This window comes from Pelobates fuscus, chromosome 12, assembly GCF_036172605.1.
Source record: "Pelobates fuscus isolate aPelFus1 chromosome 12, aPelFus1.pri, whole genome shotgun sequence".
Classification (NCBI taxonomy): domain Eukaryota; kingdom Metazoa; phylum Chordata; class Amphibia; order Anura; family Pelobatidae; genus Pelobates; species Pelobates fuscus.
This window is the reverse complement of record NC_086328.1, coordinates 19,391,227-19,419,216: the sequence shown is the minus strand read 5'-3', so window position 1 is coordinate 19,419,216 and position 27,990 is coordinate 19,391,227. Positions and strand designations below refer to the sequence as shown.

The 27,990-nt window shown below is 39.8% G+C and overlaps 2 protein-coding genes across 4 annotated transcripts; one reads left to right on the top strand and one right to left on the bottom strand.

Annotated features, from left to right (window-relative positions):
- Positions 1–25: 25 nt before the first annotated feature.
- Positions 26–20,090, bottom strand: LOC134578430 (uncharacterized protein F13E9.13, mitochondrial-like). 3 transcript variants are annotated; one of them, XM_063437432.1, is made up of 7 exons: positions 20,070–20,090; positions 12,709–12,784; positions 12,552–12,634; positions 11,001–11,181; positions 5,692–5,842; positions 3,320–3,447; positions 26–559 (listed from the first exon to the last, which is right to left on the bottom strand). In XM_063437432.1, the coding sequence occupies exons 2-7, from the start codon at positions 12,779–12,781 to the stop codon at positions 369–371; spliced, it is 807 nt and encodes a 268-aa protein (XP_063293502.1). In that variant the 5' UTR covers positions 12,782–12,784; positions 20,070–20,090; the 3' UTR covers positions 26–368. The 3 variants fall into 3 exon arrangements, with proteins under 3 accessions (XP_063293502.1, XP_063293500.1, XP_063293501.1); XM_063437430.1 differs by lacking the exon at positions 20,070–20,090 and adding an exon at positions 18,215–18,275; XM_063437431.1 differs by lacking the exon at positions 20,070–20,090 and adding an exon at positions 18,200–18,264.
- On the top strand, positions 19,788–27,990 carry CCNE1 (cyclin E1). The gene is made up of 11 exons (XM_063437429.1): positions 19,788–19,882; positions 20,063–20,147; positions 20,464–20,529; positions 22,329–22,477; positions 22,931–23,066; positions 23,495–23,641; positions 24,035–24,130; positions 25,693–25,827; positions 26,106–26,217; positions 26,856–27,013; positions 27,662–27,990. Exons 1-11 carry the CDS (start codon positions 19,845–19,847, stop codon positions 27,905–27,907), a joined length of 1,368 nt encoding a protein of 455 aa, XP_063293499.1. The 5' UTR covers positions 19,788–19,844; the 3' UTR covers positions 27,908–27,990.

Here is a 27,990-nt window from a genome sequence, read left to right as displayed (position 1 = left end):
CCAATTATTTAGTACCTGAGGTGAATCAACTCAAATCCTTAATTTTATTGTTAATGTCAATGCAGGAAGTTCTTAATTTAAGGAGTTTTATGGGAGTACTCAAGTATTTCTTTGCGTCAAGTCCCAGAAAACGATTCTTCATGATCTAACTTGGACTCTTCCCCTTCTGTGCGATAATTTCATTTCATTCTGTTTGCTTGACTAATGATTACAAACCCTGTATTTGTATCTCATATTAGTGAGTTCATTGTTCAGAGACGTCATAGGATGCCCATGAATTAATAAAAAACATATTAATTTGGTACAATTACCCCTTAGCGTGAGAATGTTCAGATTCTGTCAGATATTCAGACTTATTGGACTACAGATTACAATCTTAGTTTACGGACTCGATCCATGAACGATATCACTTTATCCGAAACAACATCATTTTTCCAATAACCATCTTTTTTAAAGTGTGAACCGACTATTAAGGCATTGGCCTCCATGTACTTCTCCACATTGTCCAATGTCACTCCAGATCCAATAAGGACAGGAATCTTTACCGAGCGCTGAACTTCTAGGATAGGACAGTGAAATGAACAGTATTAGTAATTCAATTTACACAGAAAAGCCTAAAATGTCACATAAAATTACATCGTTTTTACCAAATAATATACTATTATTATTATCTACTTTAATCCATCTGGCACAGCTTGCATTTACTATACTCTTCTCTTGGCATTTAAACATAAGTCAGGTTGGTCCGTTGAATATTTGACAAGAAGTTCTCCATGTAGTCCTTATTATATACTATGAGTTTAATTCACTTAAATGGGTTTCCTGCAACTGAATTTGCAATGACCATATTCAATGTATTTCTTTCTACAAGCTACTAAAGGCTATGCCTTGAACATGTAGATGCTGGTTTGCCAGAATTCTGTGTTTAGTTGAACAGAAAAAAAAAAGCTTTTTGCAGTTTTCAGTCAGAGACAATATATGTTAGCATGTCTAATATTTCCATAAAGGTGTCCGCCATTTTCTTTGGAACACAGTGTAAAGGATATAGGCCAAATACAAAATGGATGCCAAAAACCATGTTGAATTTAACAAAGTTAGCAAAATTCACAAAAACAATTTATAAGTTCCAACATAGAGGAAGGAGAAAATGTAAATCTGGAGTATAAAAAAAGTTTGTAAGAATTCCAGTCCACTAAATAATAGAGTTGACAACAGTGGCGTACACATGACGCATGGGGCCCCGGTGCGAAAATTTATCCGTGCCCCCCCCCCCCCCCGCGCTTACTCTGCGCGGGCCAGGGCCGCAACACATGGCTGCGACCCCTGCGACCGCGGTATGTACGCCAGTGCATGCAGATGCACACACACTTAAAGGACCACTACAGACACCAAGATCACATCAGCTCAATGAAGTGGTCTGGGTGTCAGGTCCATCTAGTTTTACCCTGCAGCTGAAAGCATAGCAGTTTCAGTGAAACTGCTATGTTTCACTGAGGGTTAATCCAGCCTGTAGTGGCTGTCTCACTGACAGCCGCTAGAGGAGCTTCCGCGATTCTAAGACACTGAACGTCCATAGCAAAGCATTGAGTAATGCTTTCCTATGGGCAGTTTGAATGCGCGCACGGCTCTTGCCATGCATGTGCATTCGGAGCTGAGAGGCGGAGGGATCCCCAGTGTCAAGGGAGTCCGGCGCTGGAGAAAGGTAAGTGCTGAAGACACACACACTCTCACGAACAGATGTCATCTTCCGGCTCCGGTATCAGTGCAGTGCGTGAGGGAGCTGAAGAGGAAGCACTCAGGGGACAGTGCTTCCTCACGCGCCCGCCCAGTGATCGGCCGCCGGGTGACAGCAGGGCCAGCCTCGGGTGGCTCTGAGGTGGCCAGCTCCTGGGCCCCCCAGGAGAAGAGGCTGGCCACAGTGGGTACATACCAGGTCACATAATTTTCATCCATATAATATACTTTAAAAATAGATTTGCTATATTACAATGAATTCTTTTAATACTTATCATATCCAAAGCTATGAATTTGCATGTTTATACAATAGAAGTGTTCAAATCACAAAGATAGACACATTAAACCCTTTCATACCCATACAAAAGAAAAAATGATGAATTATTGGTGAATTAGTGGGGGATTTAAGCTTTTGTTCTTAAATATCTAACCCAAGGGGCCCAAATGTCATCATATTTCTCTATGTATACTCTGTCCAATGCTATGCCTGCTTCCATCCTGTATTGGAAATCCACTTGTGTACATTTGTCGTGCCAATTCAAAAGACCTACGTTTCTCCAGTTCCTGGCCATAACTATTTTACTTGCCATAAAGATATGAATCATGAGAATTGTAATTTTTATATTAACCCTTGACATATCTAAATGGAACAAAACCATTTGGGCAGTTATATCAATTTGTGCCTTAAGGATAAAATGTACTAACCCATATAGAATTAATTTCATAGGATTCACCTCCTCCCAATCCCACCATACGTGGGGGAATGAGCCTAATGCCCTGCCACATCTCCAACAATCTGGTAGGAATGTAGGTTGAAATTTGTGTAGACGAGTGGGCACCAAGTACCATCTGTAAACAAGTTTGAAATAAACTTCCCGTATATTTACCCCATGTATATGCCTTTTTACTAAGTGTAGACCCAATAAGCACTCTTCAAGCGTAAAAGAAATTTGAAATTCTTGCTCCCATTTAATCAATGCTGATGCTTTATCTATTTGCTTTTGGTTTTTTACAAAGTGATTAAATCTAGAAGCCATTTTTTTCCTATAATGGAATGCTATAAATTGATCGATTGGGGTATTTTCCGAAAATTCTTTACTTAAAATGAAGGATTTTGTTCTTAGATAGTTAAATACTTCTTTAGAAGGGAGATTATATTTAAGCTGTAACATTGGAAATGCTAGAATGTGGTTTCCCTCTAATAACTCCTCATATTTTACAATTCCACACTTTTCCCATTCTTGAATATTTATATCTTTTACATAGAAATTTAAGCATGCTAGTGGGGCATTTTTTTATATATATTTGGTACCATATTTTTTCTTTAGATATTTTACTATGTAGATCATTGTGTAATTCATCGGATTGTTAGTTTTTATACTTTTTACAAATTCACTATCACACCATATGAGAAATAGAGGTTCGAGATTGCCAAGGTCAGCTTTTTCAATGTCTATCCAAGTTGGTCTTGAGGTTGTAAAATTATCACACACAATTAGATGTACTGTCATGTTAGTCATATATAATTTTTGAACATCCGGAAAGGAAACTCTCCCCTCCCTCGACATTCATCTACTTTAATTACCTTGAAGATCTCTTGGATCCGCCTCTTCTCCAGTAGAGACCCCAGTTAATATGACACCATCAGCCAAGAAGAATTCTGCCGCTTTTGCCGTCTCAGACACGGAAACATCTGCTGTTAACGAATGGGAACTACAAAGGAAGAATAAAGTTAATAACAGAATATTTAACAAAGACACATTAAAAACCAAACAAAGAATCATGGCAGCAGCCGGACAGGTATATAGTAATCTCATGAGTAACATATAAAAAATAGTATTGCACTTCCAAAAAAATGAGGGGTCAATTGCTACACTCCAAACTGTAGAAGAATAGCAAAATGGAGGATACAATAACCATGCTGTAAAAAACTGGAATTTTTGGAATTTTATATTTATATTTGAGTTCACTATTATTTTGTATTCTATAGATCCTGGTATAATTTGTAAGCACAACCCTATTATCGGTGGCTCATAACCTAATTTTAACGTGTGATAAAATGAAGCTGCATTGCTTACATTACTGCTTAAAAGGATGTTTTATTATTTTTTTTACCTCGTACTCTGACACCCCTCCCCATTCTTTGCACATTTTTTTTAAGTATGCAGTAAACAAACAAAAAAAATATTTGTTTAGGAAACACTTAATTTGCATTATCTCCAATATATATATATTGCAGTTTGTTACTTATTCGTCTAGCAGGACAGCCAAAGGCAGTCTATGGGTCCAAATATATATGGGCAGATATTGAAGTTAAAAGGATCTGTCCTAACTTACATAGAGGAATCTTGGTAGCATAGAATATTATTAGTTGTTCTTTGCACTTCAGTGCATCTTAAAGAGACACTGTGGACTCCTAAAGCACTCTAGGTAGCTGAAAATCTTTATGTGTGAAGAGTGTGTCCTAATTTTCATTTTGCAAAAAATACTTCTTGATTTTGTGACAATTGAAAGTAAATTACAAATTTCAGGTCAAAATAGTTAGAAAGAAACTATAGTGCCAGGAAACAAACTTATTTTCCTGGCAATATAGCTTTGCTCCCCGCCGTATCCCACCCCCGGGGTGCAGAAGGGGTTAAAAACCCTTTCTGTGACTTACCTGGGTGAGCGCCGATGGCCCTCGGGTGCACCTTCGCTCCTCCCTACCGACATCAGCCAGCAGGGGAGACCTAATGCGCATGCGCGACAATGGCCACGCTCGCATTAGGATTTCCCCTATAGGAAAGCATTATACAAAGCTTTTCTATGGGGTTCGGGTGACACTGGACGTCCCCATGCATAGCATGATGACGTCCAGCATCACTTAGGCAACTAAAAGTCACCTGACAGCCTGGAAGTTCCTCTAGTGGCTGTCTGATAGACAGGCACTGGAGGTGAAGTCAACCTGAGAGGTAATTATTGCAGTTTCTTAAAAAGTGCAATAATTACCTTTGCAGGGTTAACTGAGCTGGGACAGTGCACCCAGACCACTTCAATGAGCTGAAGTCTGGGTGCTTATAGTGTCCCTTTAAACTGGGAAAATTCTCTATGTCAGCTATGCTTTCAAATCAACTACTTTGGCCTTAAATTTTGAAATGCACTTTGAATTCACCTTGAATTTTCCCCTTAGTGAATAAGCCTGCTAAAATTGTTGCATTATGTCATGCTGGCATCTTGATTCATTCAGCATACAGGACTATAAGAAAGCACTTAGCGTTTTCTTTGCTGACATGAAATAAGGAGATCTGTTAGAGCTCACCATGGACTACCAGGGATCATACTTTCTCTGTGTCAAAGATTACGCAATTGGAGTAATGATCGGGAAGAAATGTTCAATTATTTAAACTAAGCTACTGTTAGAGAGACTGCAACAGAAAAGAGAAAGACAGAGGGGTTGGGAGACAGTGGGAATAAAGACAGTGAGAGGGGGGTCGATGTTAATATAAGATAGAACAGTGCAAAAAGGCACCAGAAGACCAGAATAGAGAATGGGGAAAAAGAGAAGGAATATTGTTGAGAAAGAGTGTGAAAAGATTGAGTGAATCACAAAACTAGATTTTTTGACTAGGGTGACAATTGACCTCATATTGGCCTTCAAGAAAAGCCAATGTTACAACCCAACAAAGCTTTCCTAATGTATGAGGTGACAAAAAAAAACTGGTTATAGGAAAATGATCAACTAACATACTTCTATAAAGGCTCTTATTAGAAATTCGATAGTTATACGGCAATAGCAGATACCCAGCGGAATCTACTGGTTATTGAAAGACCCTGCAGAACTGCACTGTAACATCTCCATGCTCAAAGCAATACAGGCCAAGTTAAAGGACCGGGATGCAGGATACAAATTATAATCTACAAAGTAAAGCTATATGGTTAGTTATTGAAGGGTTCTAGAAATCAACACCACCAGCTGACCTGTGCTTCTTCTTAATATCGGCAAAGATCTGGATATGATCAGCTCCGATAAGCCTGCGGTACCTCAGCAGCTCCCCAGCGCAGGCATTTACAATACCTTCATCCGCAACATGAGAGAACACAAAGCCTTCTGCTCGGATAAAATCTAAACCTATACCAAAGCACAGACAACAAATCATAATCGAATTCAGCAAACAAACAAAAATCACAGACGAAAACTTATTTCATTGTCACTAGGGGGGGGTCAGAACCCCTGAAAAATACCACCTGCCAACCCAAATTGTTTTCCACAGTGAGAATAGTTGAAAATTTTAAGTGAATTTCAAATATAAGACCAAAATAGCAAAATAAGAAATATTCTCCAATTTGGCTGTGCTAAAAGTTTGGTTATATTGGTGTTAAACTGAAAATTTGCTATACATTCTTGACAATTCTCACTTTGGTGAATAACCCTGTGTGTGATCATTACGTGGAAGCAGACAGATATAGTTTAGCAGTTAATATTTAGCCGCTGTATTTTATGCATTCAAAGACTCCATACGTGAAAACGAGTGAAATTTTTAAATTATTCCAGGTTATATACTATATATATATACACACACACACTGCAATTGGGTTATCTAAAGAATCAAAATTGTGGAAGGAAAAGAACTGAAGGAGACGAGGACCTCCTTAAAAACCTTTAGTTGTAATTGTCACTAATTGTGTATCCCCCCAAAAAAGTAGTTAAATAAAATATTCTATTTTTATCAGGATAATTCTATGAGACTTGTCTTTTTCAGTCACTTTGTATATGCCCACAGTGGGGGACACAGATACAGAAAATTAGATATGCGTTTATGTGTGAGTTGCTGTTCAACTGTTGACCTCATTAGTTTCAGATAATTGGGTAATTTAATTAGGTAAATTAACTCAACTGGGTGCTATTTTCACTGCAATAAAGTATTTTTTATAGATCACAATTTAATTGATGATAGTATACTACCGGTGACACAATTATTTTACAGTATTTTAATCATGATAAATGGAGTGCTGGTCACCTTTTTCGGGTAGATTGGGGGAAGAATTGAGTGAGATGTTCACAGGAAGTCAAGACACTGAAATAGTGATTAAGACATTGGGTTAGGATGGGATATAGGGAGTTTCAAAGTTAAGACGTGCTTGAAAAACAGGGTAGCATCATGTAGGATTGTGATGAGGCAGTGCAATGGAAAGTTCTAAACACTGGGAGGGTGGTTAGAGAGACATCGGGGCAACTGAAGGAGAATAGATACTGCCTTGGAGGCAAGAATAGTTAATGTAACAGCATGGGGCTGAATAGAAAAATATAAAGTGAAGGGAATGGAGGGAGAGAGAAAAAGTGGAAGAAAGAAAAGAGAAAATGCGACTTTTACATGCAAGTACTCCTTCTCAGTATACATTATGTATATATAATGCAAGAGTCAAATCAATGAATAGGTCATGAATAGGATACTAAAGGAGCCACAAAGGATAATTATCTGGTTTAACTCTTGCGACATCTGAATTCTACATAGAACCATGGAACAGTATGACGAGTGCACAACATGATGTCCATTATGTGCCAATCTGGGCTAGGCAGAATAGGGGAAAAAATACTTCTGAAGATGGGTAGCTGTTATAACTAACGTGATTAGTCTTTATTGTCTCAGTTAGCAAATAGGATCACATGTATATCCACTAAACTGGCAGCAGTGAAATAATAACCGCGTTTAGATCAGATCAGCTAAGGTGGAATTGTTATAAACATAGATCATGTTATTTAATTTCCTGTATAGAGAGTAAACCCATTATATTCAGCACATTTCAATGCATGGGATCTTTCTGAGTGAGACCCCTCTGTATTGGAGCCAGGTGTTAAGGTGAAATTAGATTACAGTTTAAGATAAATTGTTAGGAGATACCACTGAAGGGATTAAGAATGACAAAGGGCATACAGAGAAAAGCAGGAAAGGTGCTGAGAAGGACAGGATGTCTGAAAGGGTGTAGTTATTGAGAGGGGTTCGCTAATAGATCTGTAAAGGGAAAGAGTAGAAGGCAGAAAGGGGGATTTCAGATGGACAACGAAGTGCTATAAATTTGAGCAGCAAACATGTGAGGCATCACAAGAGGATGATATGCCACTAATAAAGGAACACAACTATGTATTCATAACGCTACAGTGCTTAGTCACCACGGATGTTAACAGGCCAGCACTGCCAGGTTTAAACGGTGCTTCCCTTTTTTTCCCCTCGACGCTCTGCCCGCTCAAGCTCCTCCTCTTTGGCTGAGATTATTAAGATCAATGATCTCAGCCAATCCAATGCTTTCCCAAAAGAAAAGCATTGGGAGGCTAACGCACATGTTCAGCAAAATGCAGCACCAAACAGATGTTCTTGTGACCATTGGAAGTGCTTCCAGTGGCTGTCATGTTGACAGCCTCTAGAGGCAGGCTAACTATGCAGAACGGCAATTTTTTCAACTGCAAGTTTAAAAGGGGGGCACATGGCATCTTCATAGAGATGAAGTCGTCTGGGTGTCTAAACTAAAGGGAATCAAAACAGTAAAGGTGGAGACTATATTTAAAAGAAGAAAAACTACCACAACAAGAGGACAGTCTTAAATTAGAAGGGAAAGGTTTAAAAATAATTTCAGGAAGTATTACTTTACAGAGAGGGTAGTGGAAGCATGGAATAGTCTTCCAGCTGAAGTGGTAAAGGTTAACACAGTGAGGAAGTTTAAGTATGCATGGGACAGGCATAAGGCTATCCTAGACTTAAGATAAGGCCAGGGACTAATGACAGAATTTAGAAAATTGGGCAGATTTGATGGGTCGAATGGTTCCTATCTGCCGTCACATTCTATGTTTCTATGTCTACAGCAGGGCTGCCCAACAGGTAGATCCCCAGATGTTGTAAAACTACAACTCCCATGATGCTTTGCATGCCGTTAGAATGCATTTGGAATGACAAAGCATCATAGTAGTTGTAGTTTTACAACATCTGGGGATCTATCTGTTGGGCAGCCCTGGTCTAAAACATTACTTTAACTCAGGGGTGCCCAAAAGGTAGATCACCAGATGTATTAAATGACAGTTTCCATGAAGCTTTGAGATTCTAAAGGCATGCAAAGCATCATGGGAGTTGTAGTTCTACAACATCTGGGGATCTACCTTTTGGGCACCCCTGTTTTAACTGTTCTCTATGGGACTATGAGGTTTATGTTGGTGTCAAAAAAGTGTTAGAAAATATATATTTTTCAAAACTTTCCAACCCTTGATTAACACATTTACACTCAATTGTGCCAGCACGAGCCATACATTGTTTGTCTTGCGCCAGACTGTAAGTTATGTAGCTACTAAATAGACAGCTGTCTGTTGACCTGTCTTCTTTTTACATAAAACACCAGTATTCCACGAAGACTAGAAAAACTGGTCCACCCAGTAAACCCTATTGATTGAATTAGTCATTCAAAGACAAATTGCATTTAGTTAAAGGGGGATAGCTGCCCAAATCCTATCATTTAAATACTGTGCAAACACTGAACAAAAAAACACAACCCTAAGCATGCAGATTTTATTTTAAATTGGAAGGCTGACAAAATGAGGTGACGATACTGGAATCAGTGCACCTCTACAATACGGAGATTATAAATCATATACAGGGTTATTCACAAAAGTGACAATGCAAAGGGAATTTCAAGATTAAGGCAAAAGTATCCAAAATGGAAGCATAACTGAATCAGATAGTCCAGCTATGTTGACGTCACTTTGAATTCTCACAGTGAAAAACACTGAAATGATGAATAAAAACACATATTCTAGATGAATATAAATCCACAACATTGGATATATTGGGGGTTATGTTGACAGAGATATTCTGGAGAAGGTCCTAACAGTGGAGCTGTTACCATGGAAACCAATGGACTGCTCATTGCTTCAATTTTAGAATGTTGTATCAAAACTACACTTTATACATAGAACCCATGAAAACTTGGTCTGAGAAACAGGACACATAATACAGTGGGGGGGATTTACCAAGTGTTCTATTCTAAAAAGTGGTGCAAAAATATAAAAGGGGAGAGATCACCAATGGAATAGGCATGCTGGTTCTAATGACTTCCATGGCGATCACATCACTTTTAGCACGTTAGGGACCTTTTTTAACATTGATAAATCTCCATTAGCATGCCTTGACTTCTCGGTCAGCAGGTTTACAATTTATTTTCAAACTCATTACAATTCAGTGATGAATAAAATCCTATGATTGGGACAACTGTAAAGGGGATCCCTGCAATCTGGAGAATACTCCAAATATCCACACACACAGCTGGAACGAAATAGCCACCCTCAACATGCATTAATACAGGGCTTCCCAAAAGGTAGACCACCAGAAGTTTTAAAACTACATCTTCCATGATGCTTTGTCATTCCAAAGGCATGCAGTGCATCATGGGAGTTATAGTTCTACAACATCTGGGGATCTACCTTTTGGGCACCCCTAGTTTAATTGGAGTGATGCAGAAATAAACAATGAGTATTGTATTATACCAAACTGAACCAGCGCAGTTCAACATTATACAAGCTGTAGCTGCACACAATGAATCCACTAATCTTATGTTATGTAAATCAGGGGAGGTTAGTATGTAGCTCTTCAATTTAGGATTTTTATTTTTTTTTATAAAAACTGCATGTCATAGGATTTCCATAGTAATTCCACTATAGCAATTAAAGGGACACTCCACTACCCAAATGCAAAATAAATATCACTGTTTAGCAGATATACCACCAATGAAAACATACATGCATTGCATTATGCATTTTATCCTTAGGGTTAGATCTAAAACCATCTTGCAAAAGCTGCAGTTCTCTTGTCTTCTGCCTTTGCAAGCCCTCCCTTTCTAACCCCGCCCACATTTCCTGTTCCCAATCACAGACCCCCGATGCAGCTCAATGAGAAGTCTGTGCAAAGCAGGTGCTCTGAGCAACTGCCTGAGTTCCACTGAGCTTCACCAAGCTAACCGAACCAGGAAGTAACCAGACCAGTTGTCTGATTGAAAGCCAAGAGGTGTAACTAGGTTAAGTCATAAAAGTGTACATTTCTATTGAAATCTGCAGTTTTTGCAAAATGGAAAAAATAAAAATAGGACAAACTGTTTACACATAAAGTTTTTCAGCAAGCTATAGTGCTTTAGAGGTATGGAGTTTCCCTTTAAGAGCTCTGCCAAATCTATGGCCTTGTTGAATTATATAAACTTGCAGCCTTAATACAAGCCAATTCCATAACATTCCAAAGATGCAATGGAGACATTACCTGTTGCGAGAGCCACTGCAAGGGCCTGTTTGTTGCCACAGGAAAGGATCTGAACCCCAAGTGGGAGACGAGGACATGTCTGTCTCACAGCACTACATACTTTGGTCATTACTGCTGTGATCTCTGGTCCGATATGCAGGGTGTATGGTATATCATGCATATTCTCCACTATTAGTCCATCCTGCCAACAGAAGTAATAATATTACTAACATAAACTGCAATAATTTAAAGCAATTATTCAGTTTTTTTCCTGATTGCATTTTTGAAGTCAAAAGCAACCACAAAAATCTAATTTTATTGAGCCATTTTAATGCATTGCTAGCTATAAACCAGCCTTTAAAAGTGTACCCTAATTAATCAACTTCAACATGTCAAAATAAATCTATGGAAATTATTTGATAAATGACAAGTGGCAGTTTTGTAATAACGCCTAAATTCTCCCTTCTACAGGCATCAGCTCACTGATTATTCTCCTGGCAGGGCAAGTACACCGTACCTGATAAACGGATTATATTTAATAATTACAGATATTATGCAATAAACTTTTTAAGTTTGGATGACAAGGGTGCTTTTAGATAGGAAATACAGTTTAATCTACGCATTTTATTTGGAAAATTTGAAAGAAATATACAGATTAAATGTAGAACTGTCCCGAACGTTGTAACTGGTCTGTGCAGCAGGCCGCATGTACCTCCATAAACTCTCATACTGCATATGGCTCAATCCCAGAATGCTAGGGGAGAGGTTAAACACACTGAATTCTGGGAATATGTGCATTATATTATGGATTTACATTGATACCAGTGTATGCTATTGCCACAGTACATGGGCATATCTTTCACAAAAAAAACACAAAATTAAAGACGGACACAACGGGGTATATGAACTGTACTAAAAAATTGCAAAATGCAGCCAAAAAAGTGTTGCTTTGGAAAAACTATCCAATTCATAAATAGTTGCAGCCCTTTTGGGATGTCATTGCACTTTTATTTTTGTTTCAGCGCAGTTCAGTGTTTATTGACGTAGAGGGGATTAGATTACAGGATAGATTGCTAGGCGATTATAGAACATCGTTTATAAGTACATTTGCTACAATTTGAATGTATCCTATTGTGATTGTATTGCTGAGGAGCTCTGTGGTACATTGCACATTCCAATAATTGTAATGATTGAGAAGCTCTGTCAAACTGCACACACCACACGCAACTGTGAGTTTTAATATTGTGGAACTCTGTGATACATGCCTATACAATGCTCTTTACTGTGAGTCTGATTGCTCTACTCTAAGATGTACACACAGTAGACTAAATTGTATTGGTCACAGAGACACGTAGTGAACCCACCACATTACTATTATATTATTATTCACGTAGAATTCAGATCTTTTCATGCACAACAAATATTTAGATTTCCCAGAAATTAAGGATACATGGGTAGTGAATGGGGGACAGTGGGATTTAAGAGGTATGCATACAAGTGTGAAGTGTGAAATATAGATGGGCAACCCAGAAACACACACATTTGTGATTTTTGATGCAAATTAACCCTTACAACTCCAGCATTCTTATAGATTTCAGCTTCTTGGCAAGCTTCTTCTACAATCTGTGCCACTGGTAATCTGCAGCCTGGGGTTCCTAAATTATATGAAAGAAAATAAATATTAAGTAGGCAAAACTCTTTGTTTTTTAATTGAATTTGAATTGCTTACCTGGTAATGCTTTCATATGCACCATTCCTATTACAATTGATCGGACTCTTCCAAAAACTTGCAAAAATGCCATGGCCTAAAAACGTATAAACACAAACAACTTTTTTGCTAAAGAGAAAAATGCAAATTGAATAGAAACATCATTCAGAGATTTATAATTCAAAGGTAACAAAATAAACAAATAAAATGGTACATAGAAAACCCAAAGTATGAAATTGATCTAGCTTGTAATTGAGAAAGGAGTGTGTTAGATGTAATAACTAGTTGAAATTCTGTTAGTTCAATGTGTCTGATTGTATAACAGAGCTCCACAGCAATAATACTCCCAGTAATGTGTCTGAGTGTATAACAGAGCTCCACAGTAATAATACTCCCAGTAATGTGTCTGAGTGTATAACAGAGCTCCACAGCACTAATACTCCCAGTAATGTGTCTGAGTGTATAACAGAGCTCCACAGTAATAATACTCCCAGTAATGTATCTGAGTGTATAACAGAGCTCCACAACAATAATACTCCCAGTAATGTGTCTGGTTGTATAACAGAGCTCCACAGCAATAATACTCCCAGTAATGTGTTGGAGTGTATAACAGAGCTCCACGGCAATAATACTCCCAGTAATGTGTCTGAGTGTATAACAGAGCTCCACAGCAATAATACTCCCAGTAATGTGTCTGAGTGTATAACAGAGATCCACAGCAATAATACTCCCAGTAATGTGTCTGATATGTATAACAGAGCTCCACAGCAATAATACTCCCAGTAATGTGTCTGAGTGTATAACAGAGATCCACAGCAATAATACTCCCAGTAATGTGTCTGAGTGTATAACAGAGCTCCACAGCAATAATACTCCCAGTAATGTGTCTGAGTGTATAACAGAGATCCACAGCAATAATACTCCCAGTAATGTGTCTGAGTGTATAACAGAGCTCCACAGCAATAATACTCCCAGTAATGTGTCTGATATGTATAACAGAGCTCCACAGCAATAATACTCCCAGTAATGTGTCTGAGTGTATAACAGAGATCCACAGCAATAATACTCCCAGTAATGTGTCTGAGTGTATAACAGAGCTCCACAGCAATAATACTCCCAGTAATGTGTCTGAGTGTATAACAGAGATCCACAGCAATAATACTCCCAGTAATGTGTCTGAGTGTATAACAGAGCTCCACAGCAATAATACTCACAGTAATGTGTCTGAGTGTATAACAGAGCTCCACAGCAATAATACTCCCAGTAATGTGTCTGCGTGTATAACAGAGCTCCACAGCAATAATACTCCCAGTAATGTGTCTGAGTGTATAACAGAGCTCCACAGCAATAATACTCCCAGTAATGTATCTGAGTGTATAACAGAACTCCACAGCAATAATACTCCCAGTAATGTGTCTGAGTGTATAACAGAGCTCCACAGCAATAATACTCCCAGTAATGTGTCTGAGTGTATAACAGAGCTCCACAGCAATAATACTCCCAGTAATGTGTCTGAGTGTATAACAGAACTCCACAGCAATAATACTCCCAGTAATGTGTCTGAGTGTATAACAGAGCCCCACAGCAATAATACTCCCAGTAATGTGTCTGAGTATAACAGAGCTCCACAGCAATAATACTCCCAGTAATGTGTCTGAGTGTATAACAGAGCCCCACAGCAATAATACTCCCAGTAATGTGTCTGAGTGTATAACAGAGCTCCACAGCAATAATACTCCCAGTAATGTGTCTGAGTGTATAACAGAGCTCCACAGCAATAATACTCCCAGTAATGTGTCTGAGTGTATAACAGAGCTCCACAGCAATAATACTCCCAGTAATGTGTCTGTGTATAACAGAGCTCCACAGCAATAATACTCCCAGTAATGTGTCTGTATATAACAGATCTCCACAGCAATAATACTCCCAGTAATGTGTCTGAGTGTATAACAGAGCTCCACAGCAATAATACTCCCAGTAATGTGTCTGAGTGTATAACAGAGCTCCGCAGTAATAATACTCCCAGTAATGTGTCTGAGTGTATAACAGAGCTCCCCAGTAATAATACTCCCAGTAATGTGTCTGAGTGTATAACAGAGATCCACAGTAATAATACTCCCAGTAATGTGTCTGAGTGTATAACAGAGCTCCACGGCAATAATACTCCCAGTAATGTGTCTGATATGTATAACAGAACTCCACAGCAATAATACTCCCAGTAATGTGTCTGAGTGTATAACAGAGCTCCACAGCAATAATACTCCCAGTAATGTGACTTTAAACTACAATTAATGTGTTTGGAAGTCAGTCTGTATAAATAACATACATTGTTCTTGTTCTAAATTACATTCTAGTTGCATAAACTGTTAATATTCACTTAAATTGTCTGAAAACAAACTTGTCTCTGGTCACATCCTTAAAATGAAAGAGTTAATCTTTGTCCACATGAAATGTTGGGAAGTATATATATTTAAGTCATCATATAGTTAATGCATTAAAAATATTGCCTAAAGGTCAAAAAATAAAAAATGCTAAAATAAAAACTTAAATTTTGGACAATTTTTTTTTTCAATTTGCTTTTGTGCCTAAAATATGAAATTTACTTTCAATTGCCAACACTTCAAACATTAGTGAATACCGCTATGTAATCTGTTTTGAGCAACCATTACCAACCATTGTTTAATGTCTAGGGATAAAAGTCATACTCTGAAGCTAAAAGCGGATAAACCAAAGTGTCGTGTTTATTGGATATTTCAACTTGAGTCTGACAAACTGATGACTAATTAAGGGACACTGTAATCTAATCATCTCATTAGGGTGAGTATAGTTTCTGGAGTCTACTAGCAACATCTTTACATTCAGTGTAAAACCATTGTAATGCTAACAGAGAGTCCCCAGTAGCCCATTCCTTCTGTACTGCTTGACTGGGTAAATCCTAAATCCTGGACAGGTAGGTGTGCCTTGAGGACTGGTTTGGGAACCACTGCTGTAACCAGGTCAATGAGATAAAATAATTATAGTACCCACCGTGTCACATTAAGGGTAGAGTCACAAAATTGACAGCTAAATAGCATGGGTGTCAACTTTGTACTAGGGCAGCATGGAAAACCCACTGTGGTTGTCCAACCAGTCACGAATTGACCTATACTGCCATGCAAGGTGGCAACTAAACATGTGCAAAGGGGCGATACATAATATATACAGGGATTGTATCCAATGCACCTAGCAGGTACTTTTCCATACTTGGGTGAGATTAGACTTCGATTCCGAAAAATATTAATTCTACTAGTTTGTGTTATTAGCGATCGCCAGTTCTGACACTGGTGCCTTTAATGCACTCTGCCAAGTGGATAGCCATAAATCCTGGCAGCTGGTGTACATGGTGCACTAGAAGGTCATTCTCCAATCTCTTATCAACTTCATTTCATATAAGTTTTTTGGAGAGCAGGGGTCACTAGGGTCTGTCATTTACTTAGGGTCCTCAAACACCCATTCATAATGCTTCCCTTCTCCTCTGATCAGCTGTCTAACTCATAAGGAGATGTAGCCTCGGGCAGAGTTAGCGGTCTTTCTCAGCCTTTGACTGGCTGCCCATTGCAAGTACAGTTGCTTGTGAAGGGAGGACAATAATCCGCCTATCACAGGCAACAATTCTTGTTCTATACTGTATAGTGACTGAGCAAAGTAAAGGGGAGACAGTGGGCACTTGAGGACCCAATTTTGGAGCTAAACCATTGGAAAGCAGTTTAACACCCTAAAGAAAGATGGCGCCCATGGATTCCTACCTCCCAAAAAACTTTACTTTAAGTTGTTGTTATGGTAGAAAGACCCCTTACAGCACTTGGTGTACAATAATTTCAAGAAATAATTGAACTCAGCTTGCACTAATATCAACAGAAAAAGGCAGCGGTCAAGTAGGGAGATTTACAGAGGGCTCTCAATTAATGGACACCAAAGAGACTAATTTGTAAGGAGGAACAGGGAACTGACTTTTACAGTACAAGCTGATGTAAAGGAGGGGGCAAGGAGTAAATACTAATGAAAAACTAAAAAGAAATGGGAGAGAAAGTAGGGGGAATCACAGGGTGGGGCTGCATTTTAACAAGGCAATAGGGAGAATTAACATGGTTAGGATTAAGGACTAAGAGGGGGAGGGTCATTTATTTGAGTAGGACAATGAAAAAACAAAGAGTAGCAAGAGCTGAGACAATGGTGGATGTAAACACTGTCTGGGAGCTTTCTGGGTTTTTTTCTTGACTTCTGGAAAAGGCACTTGGGCTACCAAAGAAACTTCACAGGTCTGTATAAGAGTTGTTGGACAACCTGTTGGCTTATTACGTACATTATATTTCCTAGTTTTTATTTACTTGCAGACACTGAGTGCTGTTTGAAGCAGATACTAATGGTGGCAACACCAGACACACTCTAATAAATACAATTATTTTTATTGATAAAAAAAAAACCATTAAAGAGCTGACCACACTCTCAGGGGGGATGCTCATTGAATACAGGGTCCTTCATCCAATACATGGCCCTTGTGTAGAGGCCAGGTCACTGTACAGGAGCTGATTGCCCTAAGGCACCATATAACAGGCTGGTGTTCTATCAAATTCCCCCTACCCTCGTCAGTGAGGGGAATCAGCTGGATCCTGTGCTGCACATGGTGCTAGCACTCCTGCTACTCCTCCACAGCCAGGTCCTGGAAGGTAAGTAAAATTAGTTTTACACTTTCATTATAGTTAGTGCATTCACTAAGCTTAGGCACACGGGACATTTAGGGTTAAGTGAGGGTTCAAATTAGGGTTAGGTAAGTGCTTCTAACCTCTCTCACTCTCTATTCTTACCCTAACCCTTGGGGTAAGGGTTAAAATAGAGTGAGAAATCACCATTTAGTGATATTCCCCTAATGTTAAATATCACTAAATGTGAACAAGTCCCTAATCCTAACCCTAATTTGAACCCTAACATTATCCCTAAATGTCCCATGTCCTAAGCTTAGTGAATGCACTAACTATAATAAAACTGTGGACCTGGCTGTGGAGGAGTAGCAGGAGTGCTAGCACAGCATGTGCAGCATAGGATCCAGCTGATTCCCCTCACTGGAAGTGACGAGGGTAGGTGATTTTCACGGGTAGGGAATTTTGATAGAACACTGGCCCCCAGTATGAAGTCATGGAGAACTGACAGTGAGATGTGTGTACTGTCTCCCTGGCAGGACCTGTGTATACTGTGTGTAGTGTTAGTAATTAGGACACAGTAACACAGCAGGGGATCCCCAGACAGACAAACACAGACCTGTCTATCACCCAGACAGTCAGACACAGACCTGTCCATCACCCAGACAGTCAGACACAGACCTGTCCATCACCCAGACAGACAGACACAGACCTGTCCATCACCCAGACAGACAGACACAGACCTGTCCATCACCCAGACAGACAGACACAGACCTGTCCATCACCCAGACAGACAGACACAGACCTGTCCATCACCCAGACAGACAGACACAGACCTGTCCATCACCCACCGATTGTGTTTGTTGACATCCAACTCCACCATGCGCTTCCGTCTGTTTCCGCCCCAGGCCCCGCCCCTGTATGACACGCCCCCTGTAATACACGCCCCCTTTAAAAGTGCTGTTGTGGACGCCCCTAGCCCAGGACACGCCCCATCCGCTGCTAGTTCGTCCCAGTCTCACACTGGCCACGCCCCCGCCCCAGGCACCGGGCTGGCAGGCTTATAACCGGCCGCAGAGGGCCATCCACAGCCTGGCAGACAGAGCGGGTGGCCCGGACAGCGACTGCGGAGACAGCAGGAGAGAGCGAGTGTGACACAGAGTGCAGACAGCACTGCGAACCTGACCCGGACACCCACTATATAGAGCCTTACAGCATCTCTCCGGGACCTGACCGGGACACCGTGTATACAGCACCCCCCTGCGGGCCTGACCGGGACACCCATTATATAGAGCCTTACAGCATCTCTCCGGGGCCTGACCGGGACACCCACTATATAGAGCCTTACAGCATCTCTCCGGGGCCTGACCGGGACACCGTGTATACAGCACCCCCCCTGCGTGCCTGACCCGGACACCCACTATATAGAGCCTTACAGCATCTCTCCGGGACCTGACCGGGACACCGTGTATACAGCACCCCCCTGTGGGCCTGACCGGGACACCCACTATATAGAGCCTTACAGCATCTCTCCGGGGCCTGACCGGGACACCCACTATATAGAGCCTTACAGCATCTCTCCGGGGCCTGACCGGGACACCCACTATATAGAGCCTTACAGCATCTCTCCGGGACCTGACCGGGACACCGTGTATACAGCACCCCCCTGCGGGCCTGACCGGGACACCCACTATATAGAGCCTTACAGCATCTCTCCGGGGCCTGACCGGGACACCCACTATATAGAGCCTTACAGCATCTCTCCGGGGCCTGACCGGGACACCGTGTATACAGCACCCCCCCTGCGTGCCTGACCCGGACCGGGACACCATACATGGATCTTTAACTCTCCCTGCACTCAATGTGACCCCCATACCTGCCCTCCAATCTCCCCTGTGCTCCCTCAGCTCACACCGCACTGCGCGATATGTATAGCGCACACCCCCCGTCTGTAGGTAAGGACCGCTCTGTAACGTGGTACCCACACCCCATTCAATATTTTGGGGTGCAGTCTGTACATTCGATGATTGTTATTTCACATGGATCCTCACACTCCATAATTAAACATTCCAATTGGGGGGCAAATGTCCCCTCTCTGTTTTTATAGTGAGGGGTAGAGCCCCAGATAATGGATATGGGGTGTTTTTATATTGGTAGATCCCCCCTCCCTCTCCTATGTTTAGGCTGCAGCTAGTTTTTCTGTGCTCTTCTTCTTCTTTAAATTTGGTGGAGGGCACAGCTAATGGTCCATAGAGGTAGTTTGTGGGGAACCTTGCCACTATACTACCTGGATAGCTGTATTGTGTGGCTGATTATTATACCCAACTCCCTTTTTTTTGTTTTTGTTTTTTTCTGAGTCATTATTATTATTATTATTATTATTATTATTATTATTATTATTATTATTAATCAGTCTGATATCATTAAATTGTTTCTCTAATATATTTTAATGCTATTCTTTCTGATTTTTCAGCCCAAAGTATGCTGAATTTGCAGCTCCAAGGAAAGCCATCAATAAGGTAGGTTTATGTGCCAGGCAGTAGTGTCTGGTTTTAATGATTGAGGTTTGCATCCTTTCTAAAAAAAAAAATGTAAAAAAAAATAAAAAATATATATATATATATATATATCATTTTTTTTATTTTCTTTTAAATGATATAGTGTAATTTTTATATAAACTTTCTTATTTTATTTTACAGCACTTACACTGAGGAGCAAAGGCGAGACTTTGAGGCACAGCAGCGGCGTCTTCCTTTTCGAAAGAGGAAGACCGATATGTCTGCAGTAAGTTTTTATTTCCCAAATCTGTGGATTTATATAATATATTACAGGTGAAGCCATGCTTCTCTCCATGTAGAACCTGTAAGGGTAAAGACCTGTTAAGACAAAGGGGTTTAACCATTGAATAGCAAATGTTTACAATTCACTATATTTCAGGGGTTAGTAAATAATGAGAGCGAGGAGAAAATTATGTTCTGGGAATCTGGTGGAATGTTTTGCACTGATTGGGGAAGCTCTGTTTTAAGATTACCTGTATATGGTTTGTGTAGTAGACTGCAGCCGCTAATTACCTGTTTTTTTTTGTTTTTTTTCCATTCAGTTTTTGGTAGATCCAGATGAGACTAATTGGCAGGATGAGTCAAAAAAGCCGAAACTTGAGCCCCAGGTAAATACAGCTTGCATGGGTCTAGTATTTAAAGGAACTCACTAATCTCCTCCAGCTCTTTGTAGTGGTTATGGTGCCAGCAGTGCCCTGGCATCGTCGTCCTCCCATTGAAAGGAATCAAAATTTTTTTTTCTAATTGTTTGATTTCTTACCGCTCCCTGACTCCACTACTTGATCAATCTCAGCCAATGAGCCAACACCTGCTAAAAGGGACACTATAGCAGCCAGACCACTTCAGCTCATTGAAGTAGTCTGGGTGCAGTGTCCCAGGTCCCTTAACCCCCCCCCCCCCCCCATCCCATAGGAAGGCATTGTATAATGCTTTTACTATAGGGTGTTGAGTGATGCCCTCTTGCATAGCGTGTGGCTGTCCAGCGTCACCAAGCCGCCCAACGACCTGGAAGTCCCTCTAGTGGCTGTCTAGTGGACAGCCACCAGAGGTGAAGTCAACCCTGGCCGGTAATAATTGCAGTTTTATTAAAAAACTGCAATGATTACCACTGCGGGGTTAAGGGACCTGGGACACTGCACCCAGACTACTGGGATCAGCTAAACGAGGGAGGGGGTCACTAAAGTGGAATAAAACTGGGTAATGCATAAATCCTGGACTGTTGCTGGTCCATGAGGACTTGGTTGGGGAAACACTGCTTTAGTGGTTATGGTGCTGAGAACCTTCCATTGTGTATTGTTTTCAAAATCTGATGTTATATATTTTCTGTATTGTATTTACATACAGGGGTGAAATTAGAAAATACATTTATGACATAAGAACTAGTAATATCTAATAAAATATTTGTGTCTGTGGAAATTAACAAACAAGCACCAGACCTCCCATTTCCTTTTGAATTCACTTATTGCCATCAAGTCTTCCTCAAAGGGACACTATAGTCACCAGAACAACTACAGCTTAATGTAGTGGTTCTGGTGTCTACAGCTTGTCTCCGCAGGCCTTTTTAATGTAATTTAATTTCAGAGAAAATACAGTGTTTTACATTGCTGGCTAGTTACACCTCTAGTGACAGTCACTCAGACTGCCACAAGAGGTGCTCTTGTGTGTCATTGCTGCACAATATGCAGCACTGACGTTCAGAGTCCCGATGCTCTGCAACCAGTCCTGTAACCTAAACGCTGTTTTCACACCTATGTCCGCTATACACGTTTGTATTCCTGACACTACTGTGTTCATTTAAATGACCACTCTAGTGTGCTGGGTGCAGTTGTCCTGTCATTTTAATAATTCAAGGTAAAATATTACCGTTCGCATGATGCAGAGGCACCCGTAGGAAAATGTTTAAATGTGCTCCTCATGCATGCGCATCAGTTACATGACATTGTGGGAGGAGTGGAGTTAAGTATTACAGAGGGAGCTTTTGGGGTTTGTCACCCCTCCTATGCATCTAGGTCAGGGGTAGGCAACCTTCGGCACTCCAGATGATGTGCACTACATCCCCCATAATGCTCTTATACTCAAAGCTGGCAAAGCATAATGGGAGGTGTAGTGCAAAGCATCTGAAGTGCTGAAGGTTGGCTATTCCTGCTCTTGATTGAACGTTCCCACGGGAATAGTGTGTGTGTGTGTGGTGTGTGGTGTGTTTTTTTTTTTTTTTTTTTTTTTTTTTTTTTGTCTTTTCGTTCTATTGAATGGTCTTTCTGCATATATCCATGGACGGCGCATGCAGAATGTGATGGCGCTTTATTAATAAAGTATAATAATTGTGCCTTGTCCCTCACCAAAAGGTGATGTTTGCATTAATTTGTTTTTTTTTTAATGTGTTTTTTTTTTTTTTTTTTTTTTTCAGGTTGCTTCAACGAAGTCTGTGCCTCTTAAACATGTTTGCAGTTTATCATCACCACCACCACCAAGATATGCTTGTTTCCCCATCGTAGTGCCATGCTTTCCGAATATAAGGTTTGCAAGCATCAATGCAACACCCCTTCCAAATTTAAGGTACTCCTCTTGCTAATAAACCAGACTAAACTCACCCACTTAGCCTGGGACCCCTTTTTAATCAAGACATCATATGTTTCTGCTCTTTGCCTCTAGCATTGATGTTTTGGTTTGTTTCTGATTTTTCTATTTAAAAAAAAAAAAAAATCTTTTTTTAATCTGGCTAAGCTGTTTAGTCAGACTTTACTGTATAATGACCATTTGCTGCTTAACATGACTTGCCCGCTGCTGCAGTTTTACACAAAGCAATCACAGCAGCAGGAAGGTTAAGTTGAGCAACTTGCCAGATAATAGAGCCAACATGGTTGCTTAACCAGATTATAAAAATGAAACCTAAAAAAATGAAATATACATCATTAAAAAAACCTCTCCCTTTGAGATTTTAAACAAACTTATTCCAGATTAATATACTCTTGCTGATCTGAAGAATGTGCTTCTGTTTTCCATATTTAGCTTTGCTGATGGAGACGAAGTGTGGAGAAATATGGTGGAACAAGATCGCGACTACCCGAGGTCCAGCAACTGGTTAAAAAAACACCCAGAGTTGGACACACGTATGAGAGCAGTTTTATTGGACTGGCTCATGGAGGTACATACGAAACACAATGTCAAGCTTTTTATTTAAGGAACGTTTGTAGGAAGAGACCAATGACTTGTTACAGATTTGCACTAATCATTTCACACTGTGTCCCATGACGGTAATATAGTGCCTGGTAATCAAATCCACAACAGAGGAAACTCCAAAGGTTCTATGTGGCTGCCTTCTCCTTAACCCCTTAAGGACCAAACTTCTGGAATAAAATGGAATAATGACGTGTCACACACGTCATGTGTCCTTAAGGGCTTAATCTGGCCATGCCTAGGTTTCAGACTTCAAGGCAATCATGGAGAATATGCTTTTTAGTGAATGTCATGGTTTATGCACTTATGTGGTTTTTCTCATTAAAATGTAAAAATCTTCTACTGTCTTTGCATGAACCGTGTGATCTCATGAGCTTTCTGCAATTTTTCTTTTAGGTTTGTGAACTCCACAATCTGCAGAGAGAGACCTACTACTTGGCTCAGGAGTATTTTGACAGGTTCATGGCAACACAGGAAAATGTACACCGAAATAGACTGCAGCTTATTGGCATCAGCTGTCTGTTCCTAGCGGCAAAACGTGAGGTAGGTAGAAGCCTGCTTTCTTTATCCCTTTTCTCCCAAACACCATAGATTGATTGTTTGGTTCAGCTATAACGTGTATTGGTAACCTTTTCTAAAGGGACTGTATTGTTTCCACACCTTTTCTTCACCATAAACCTGTTAATGATGGTGTGAGTGTCTCTTTAAAGAGCTGGGTTCCATAACCTTGACAGAAGGGCAAGTATAGGTCCTCACAAGAGTTCCCAGGAAAACTGAAACTTTGTGGAATTGACTTCCCAGAATGCCATACTTTGTCGAGCAGAATTTTCACTTCCTATTGGCTAGTCAAGGGGACTATTCTAAATCGTTATGTGAACTGGATAGAAACACTGTTTCCTCATTTTAACCTTCTATGTGTCAAAAATTTGATTTCAGGAAATCTACCCACCTAAACTGTATCAGTTTGCGTTCATTACGGATCGAGCTTGTACGAGAAAAGAGATTCGCAACATGGAGTTGATCATATTAAAGGTAACTGGTTTATGTTCTAGATATCTATTTGTGATTGATAACAGCTGGTCTATAGGTACAGTTAAATGTGCTACAAATATACCAGAATCTATAGATTACATCCACAGTGTGAATTAAACCAGGGGGGGGGGTGTCATGCTGCAGTGCTCAGATATCAGAATAAATCTCCAATAACCTTCTTAATACTGTTAGATGGCTGAGAACTGGTAGATGGTGCCATCAACGACTGGTTTGATAAGCACGGCTTTTCTAAATGTAATGCTTCGCACACAGAACTCATCTCCCTCTTATTGTTGGTTTCTTAAACACATTCTGTATTTTATTTCTTTGTATTAATAAAACACCCCCTCCCCACCCCAGTTGTATGTTTTACCAGGGGCCCAAAAGGTAGATCCACAGCTGTTGTTGTAGAACTACAACTCCCATGAAGCTTTGCATGTCTTTAGAATGACAAAGCATCATGGAAGCTGTAGTTTTAAAACCTCTAGGGATCTACCTGGGCAACCCTGGTTTATACTGTTTCACTTGTTATAGCACCTGCAGTGTCCCTCATTTTGACCTACAGGGAAGCACAGCAATGCTTCCACAAAACAGGATGCCATTCCCCTACCCCACACCACTGTGCTGGCTCCATATATTCTCCTGGTAAAGAACATTGTGCTAGTCTTGCACACAAAGGATTCATTCAGCAGCTCTATATAAGCATGCATCAGGTGTTCTAATTACAGGTACACCTTAATCGAACACTGCCTTGCCCACCATTGGTACCCATTCTCCCAGTCTTGCAAATATCAAATGTAAGTGCTTCTCGTATCCATTTGTAGCTGCTCTGTAGATCATTTGCTGTTAAAGGAACACTATAGTCACCTAAATTAATTTAGCTAAATAAAGCCGTTTTAGTGTATAGATCCTTCCCCTGCAATTTCACTGCTCAATTCACTGTCATTTAGGAGTTAAATCACTTTGTTTCTGTTTATGCAGCCCTAGCCACACCTCCCCTGGCTATGATTGACAGAGCCTGCATGGAAAAAAAAATGGTTTCCCTTTTAAACAGATGCAAGCTATTAACATAGCAGGGGATAAGAAAATCTTAATTAAACAGAACTTGCAATAAAGAAAGACTAAATAGGGCTCTCTTTACAGGAAGTGTTTATGGAAGGCTGTGCAAGTCACATGCAGGGAGGTGTGACTAGGGTTCATAAACAAAGGGATTTAACTCCTAAATGGCAGAGGATTGAGCAGTGAGGCTGCAGGGGCATGTTCTATACACCAAAACTGCTTCATTAAGCTAAAGTTGTTCAGGTGACTATAGTGTCCCTTTAAAGGAATGCTTGCTGTATCATTTTTCAATAAGACCGGTTAAACACAGTCGTGTGATCTGGGAGGAAGTCTTAAAAATTGTAGTAAACCCTATATAATCTAGAACTTTTAATCTATGTACACAAAGGACAAAACCAGAAGTCTCTTGTCATAAAACCGAGAAGGGAAAAAAAAGTTCAAGTTTTTAAACGTTTTATTTGATTTTTATAATTTGCCTAATCTCTACCATCTGATCTAACCAGGCACTTTGCTGGCGTTTAAATCCATTGACTGTAATTTCTTGGCTGAATGTCTACATGCAACTTGCGAATCAGTCTCCACCGGAGGAATTTCTCACGCCAAAATATCCGTGGTCTATGTACACACAAATAACAGAGGTAAGTTCTTTAATATGCAGCGAAATGTAACATTTTCTAGTTTTACTTCCCTATATCTTAGTGGTGAGATAATAGTGGGTTCACTGTGTTTATATATAGGACAGTGTAACCATAAGCTCACACTATTAAAGTTCTACACCTCTAAACACTATCTGCTATAGTTTGAAGCATTTCTCCTCTGACAGCCCCAATATGTTATTGGTTTGTTTTTCTGTTTAGCAAAATCTGGATGAAAAATTTATTTTTTAATACATGTTTTTTTTTGTTCTTGTTTCCAGCTTTTAGATATCTGTGTTCTCGATATTGACAGCTTGCAATATCCTCGCCGTACACTTGCTGCTGCGGCATTATATCACTTTTCTGATTTGCAATTGGTGGAGAAAGTTTCAGGTATGTGACCAAATGTTTACGTGTTAACAAATTAAGTCCACCTGCCTAAGAAGTATTGTCATTTTGTGTGCTTCAGTAGGCATTTAGGGGTTTATGCACCAAGTTAAAGTGAATTGATCACTGAATTTCAAAGAAAACTTTAGTCGTGACAACAATTGAACTGGATCAATATTTATTTTACAATTTTGTACTTGTTGCCCACAATTTGAGCTTTGGTTTTGATGATCTGTATTAAAGGAGCACTTAAAGTCTAAAAAAAATATTTGGGGCTTTTTTTTTTTTTTTTTTTTTTAATTGCATCATGCTGTGCGCGATGCCTCCGAATGTTTGAGACCTTTAAAAATCTAAGGAATTTAATAAGGAAGTAGTGTAGACACCACATAAACAGTGTTGTTTCTCAGGAACTGCATTGTTTTTAAAGGGATCTTTGGACCAAAACAACTAGATGGTCAGATGAGGTGGTTTTTGGTGCTTCATGTCCCTTTTTGAATGACTTGCATCTATCCACCTACTGGACTAACTCCTCTTTGTGAGACTTGTGTAGATATTTCCTGCAGAGCTGTGTGTATGCAAGTTTAAAGATGTTTTTTATTTAAATACTAATCTGTTGGTTTTTTTTGTTTTTTTTTTTATTTAAGGTCTTAGTAGCATAGAGTTGTCGAACTGCATTACATGGGTAGTACCCTTTGCAATGACAATAAAGGCAACTGGGATCTCAACTCTAAAGCCGTTGAAAGAAGTCTCCATTGACGACTTGCACAACAAACAGACTCACGTGAACGCCTTGCAGAAGATGGTAAGATTTTTGTCCTGTTGTTTGGTTAGACACAGGCTGGGGAACCCCTAGTAGTATGACCTAGATTAGCCCCTTAAGGACACATGACATGTGTGACATGTCATGATTCCCTTTTATTCTACAAGTTTGGTCCTTAAGGGGTTAGAGTGACCGTACGTTATTCAAAAACTGAGTTCTAAAAAGCACAGATAATTTATTGCCCTTGGGTAGATAAAAAATCTTGGATTGATATAAAGGTTCTTTAACAATCATTTGAAATCTAGTGCTTGAAGTGAAATGCTGGGCTGTGCAAAGCTTTCACACTGATCAAACTTTCATGATGTTACCTTGGCAATATATGATGTTAAATTGTGTGGACAATCCAGCTTATTAGTAGACCATGCAAATCTATAAAAGTGGATGACCACACATCTAGAGACTGGTTCCAATTGATCATTCCTGTGTCTGTTGTATTTAGCTTCCATTTGGGAATGCCATAAAATTGTTTAAATAAAAATGTATATTCTTATATAAAAAAAATAATTAATAAGTAAACAATTATGTTCAGAGAGAGGATCTAACTCTTAATTTGTTTTAAATAAATGAACGCTTTCTTGTTTAAATTGTGTTACCGTTAAAATCTACAATTTTTTTATTTTTTTTTCTCAGGAACAATCTCACAAGTATAAGGCATACTTGGAAATGCAGGAAACGGCTCAATTCAGGGCATCTCTGAATTTTTTTACAGTATTTTGGGATCCGCAAATTCCTCATTACGGAGGTCTACTGGTGGGGCCGGCTCAAACTTCAGATGTGAGCTTTGAGCAGAACACCAGCATAAATTTGCTCTCAGATTCCAATGTAACCCTTCCACAAAGTGAAAAGAAGCCTCATGACGTATCCATAGGAAACTAAAATCCTTGGATTTCTGCACTTTATCATCATTTTTTTTTTTTATATGTGACTTGTTTATATGTTTTTTTTTTTTTTTGTTTTTT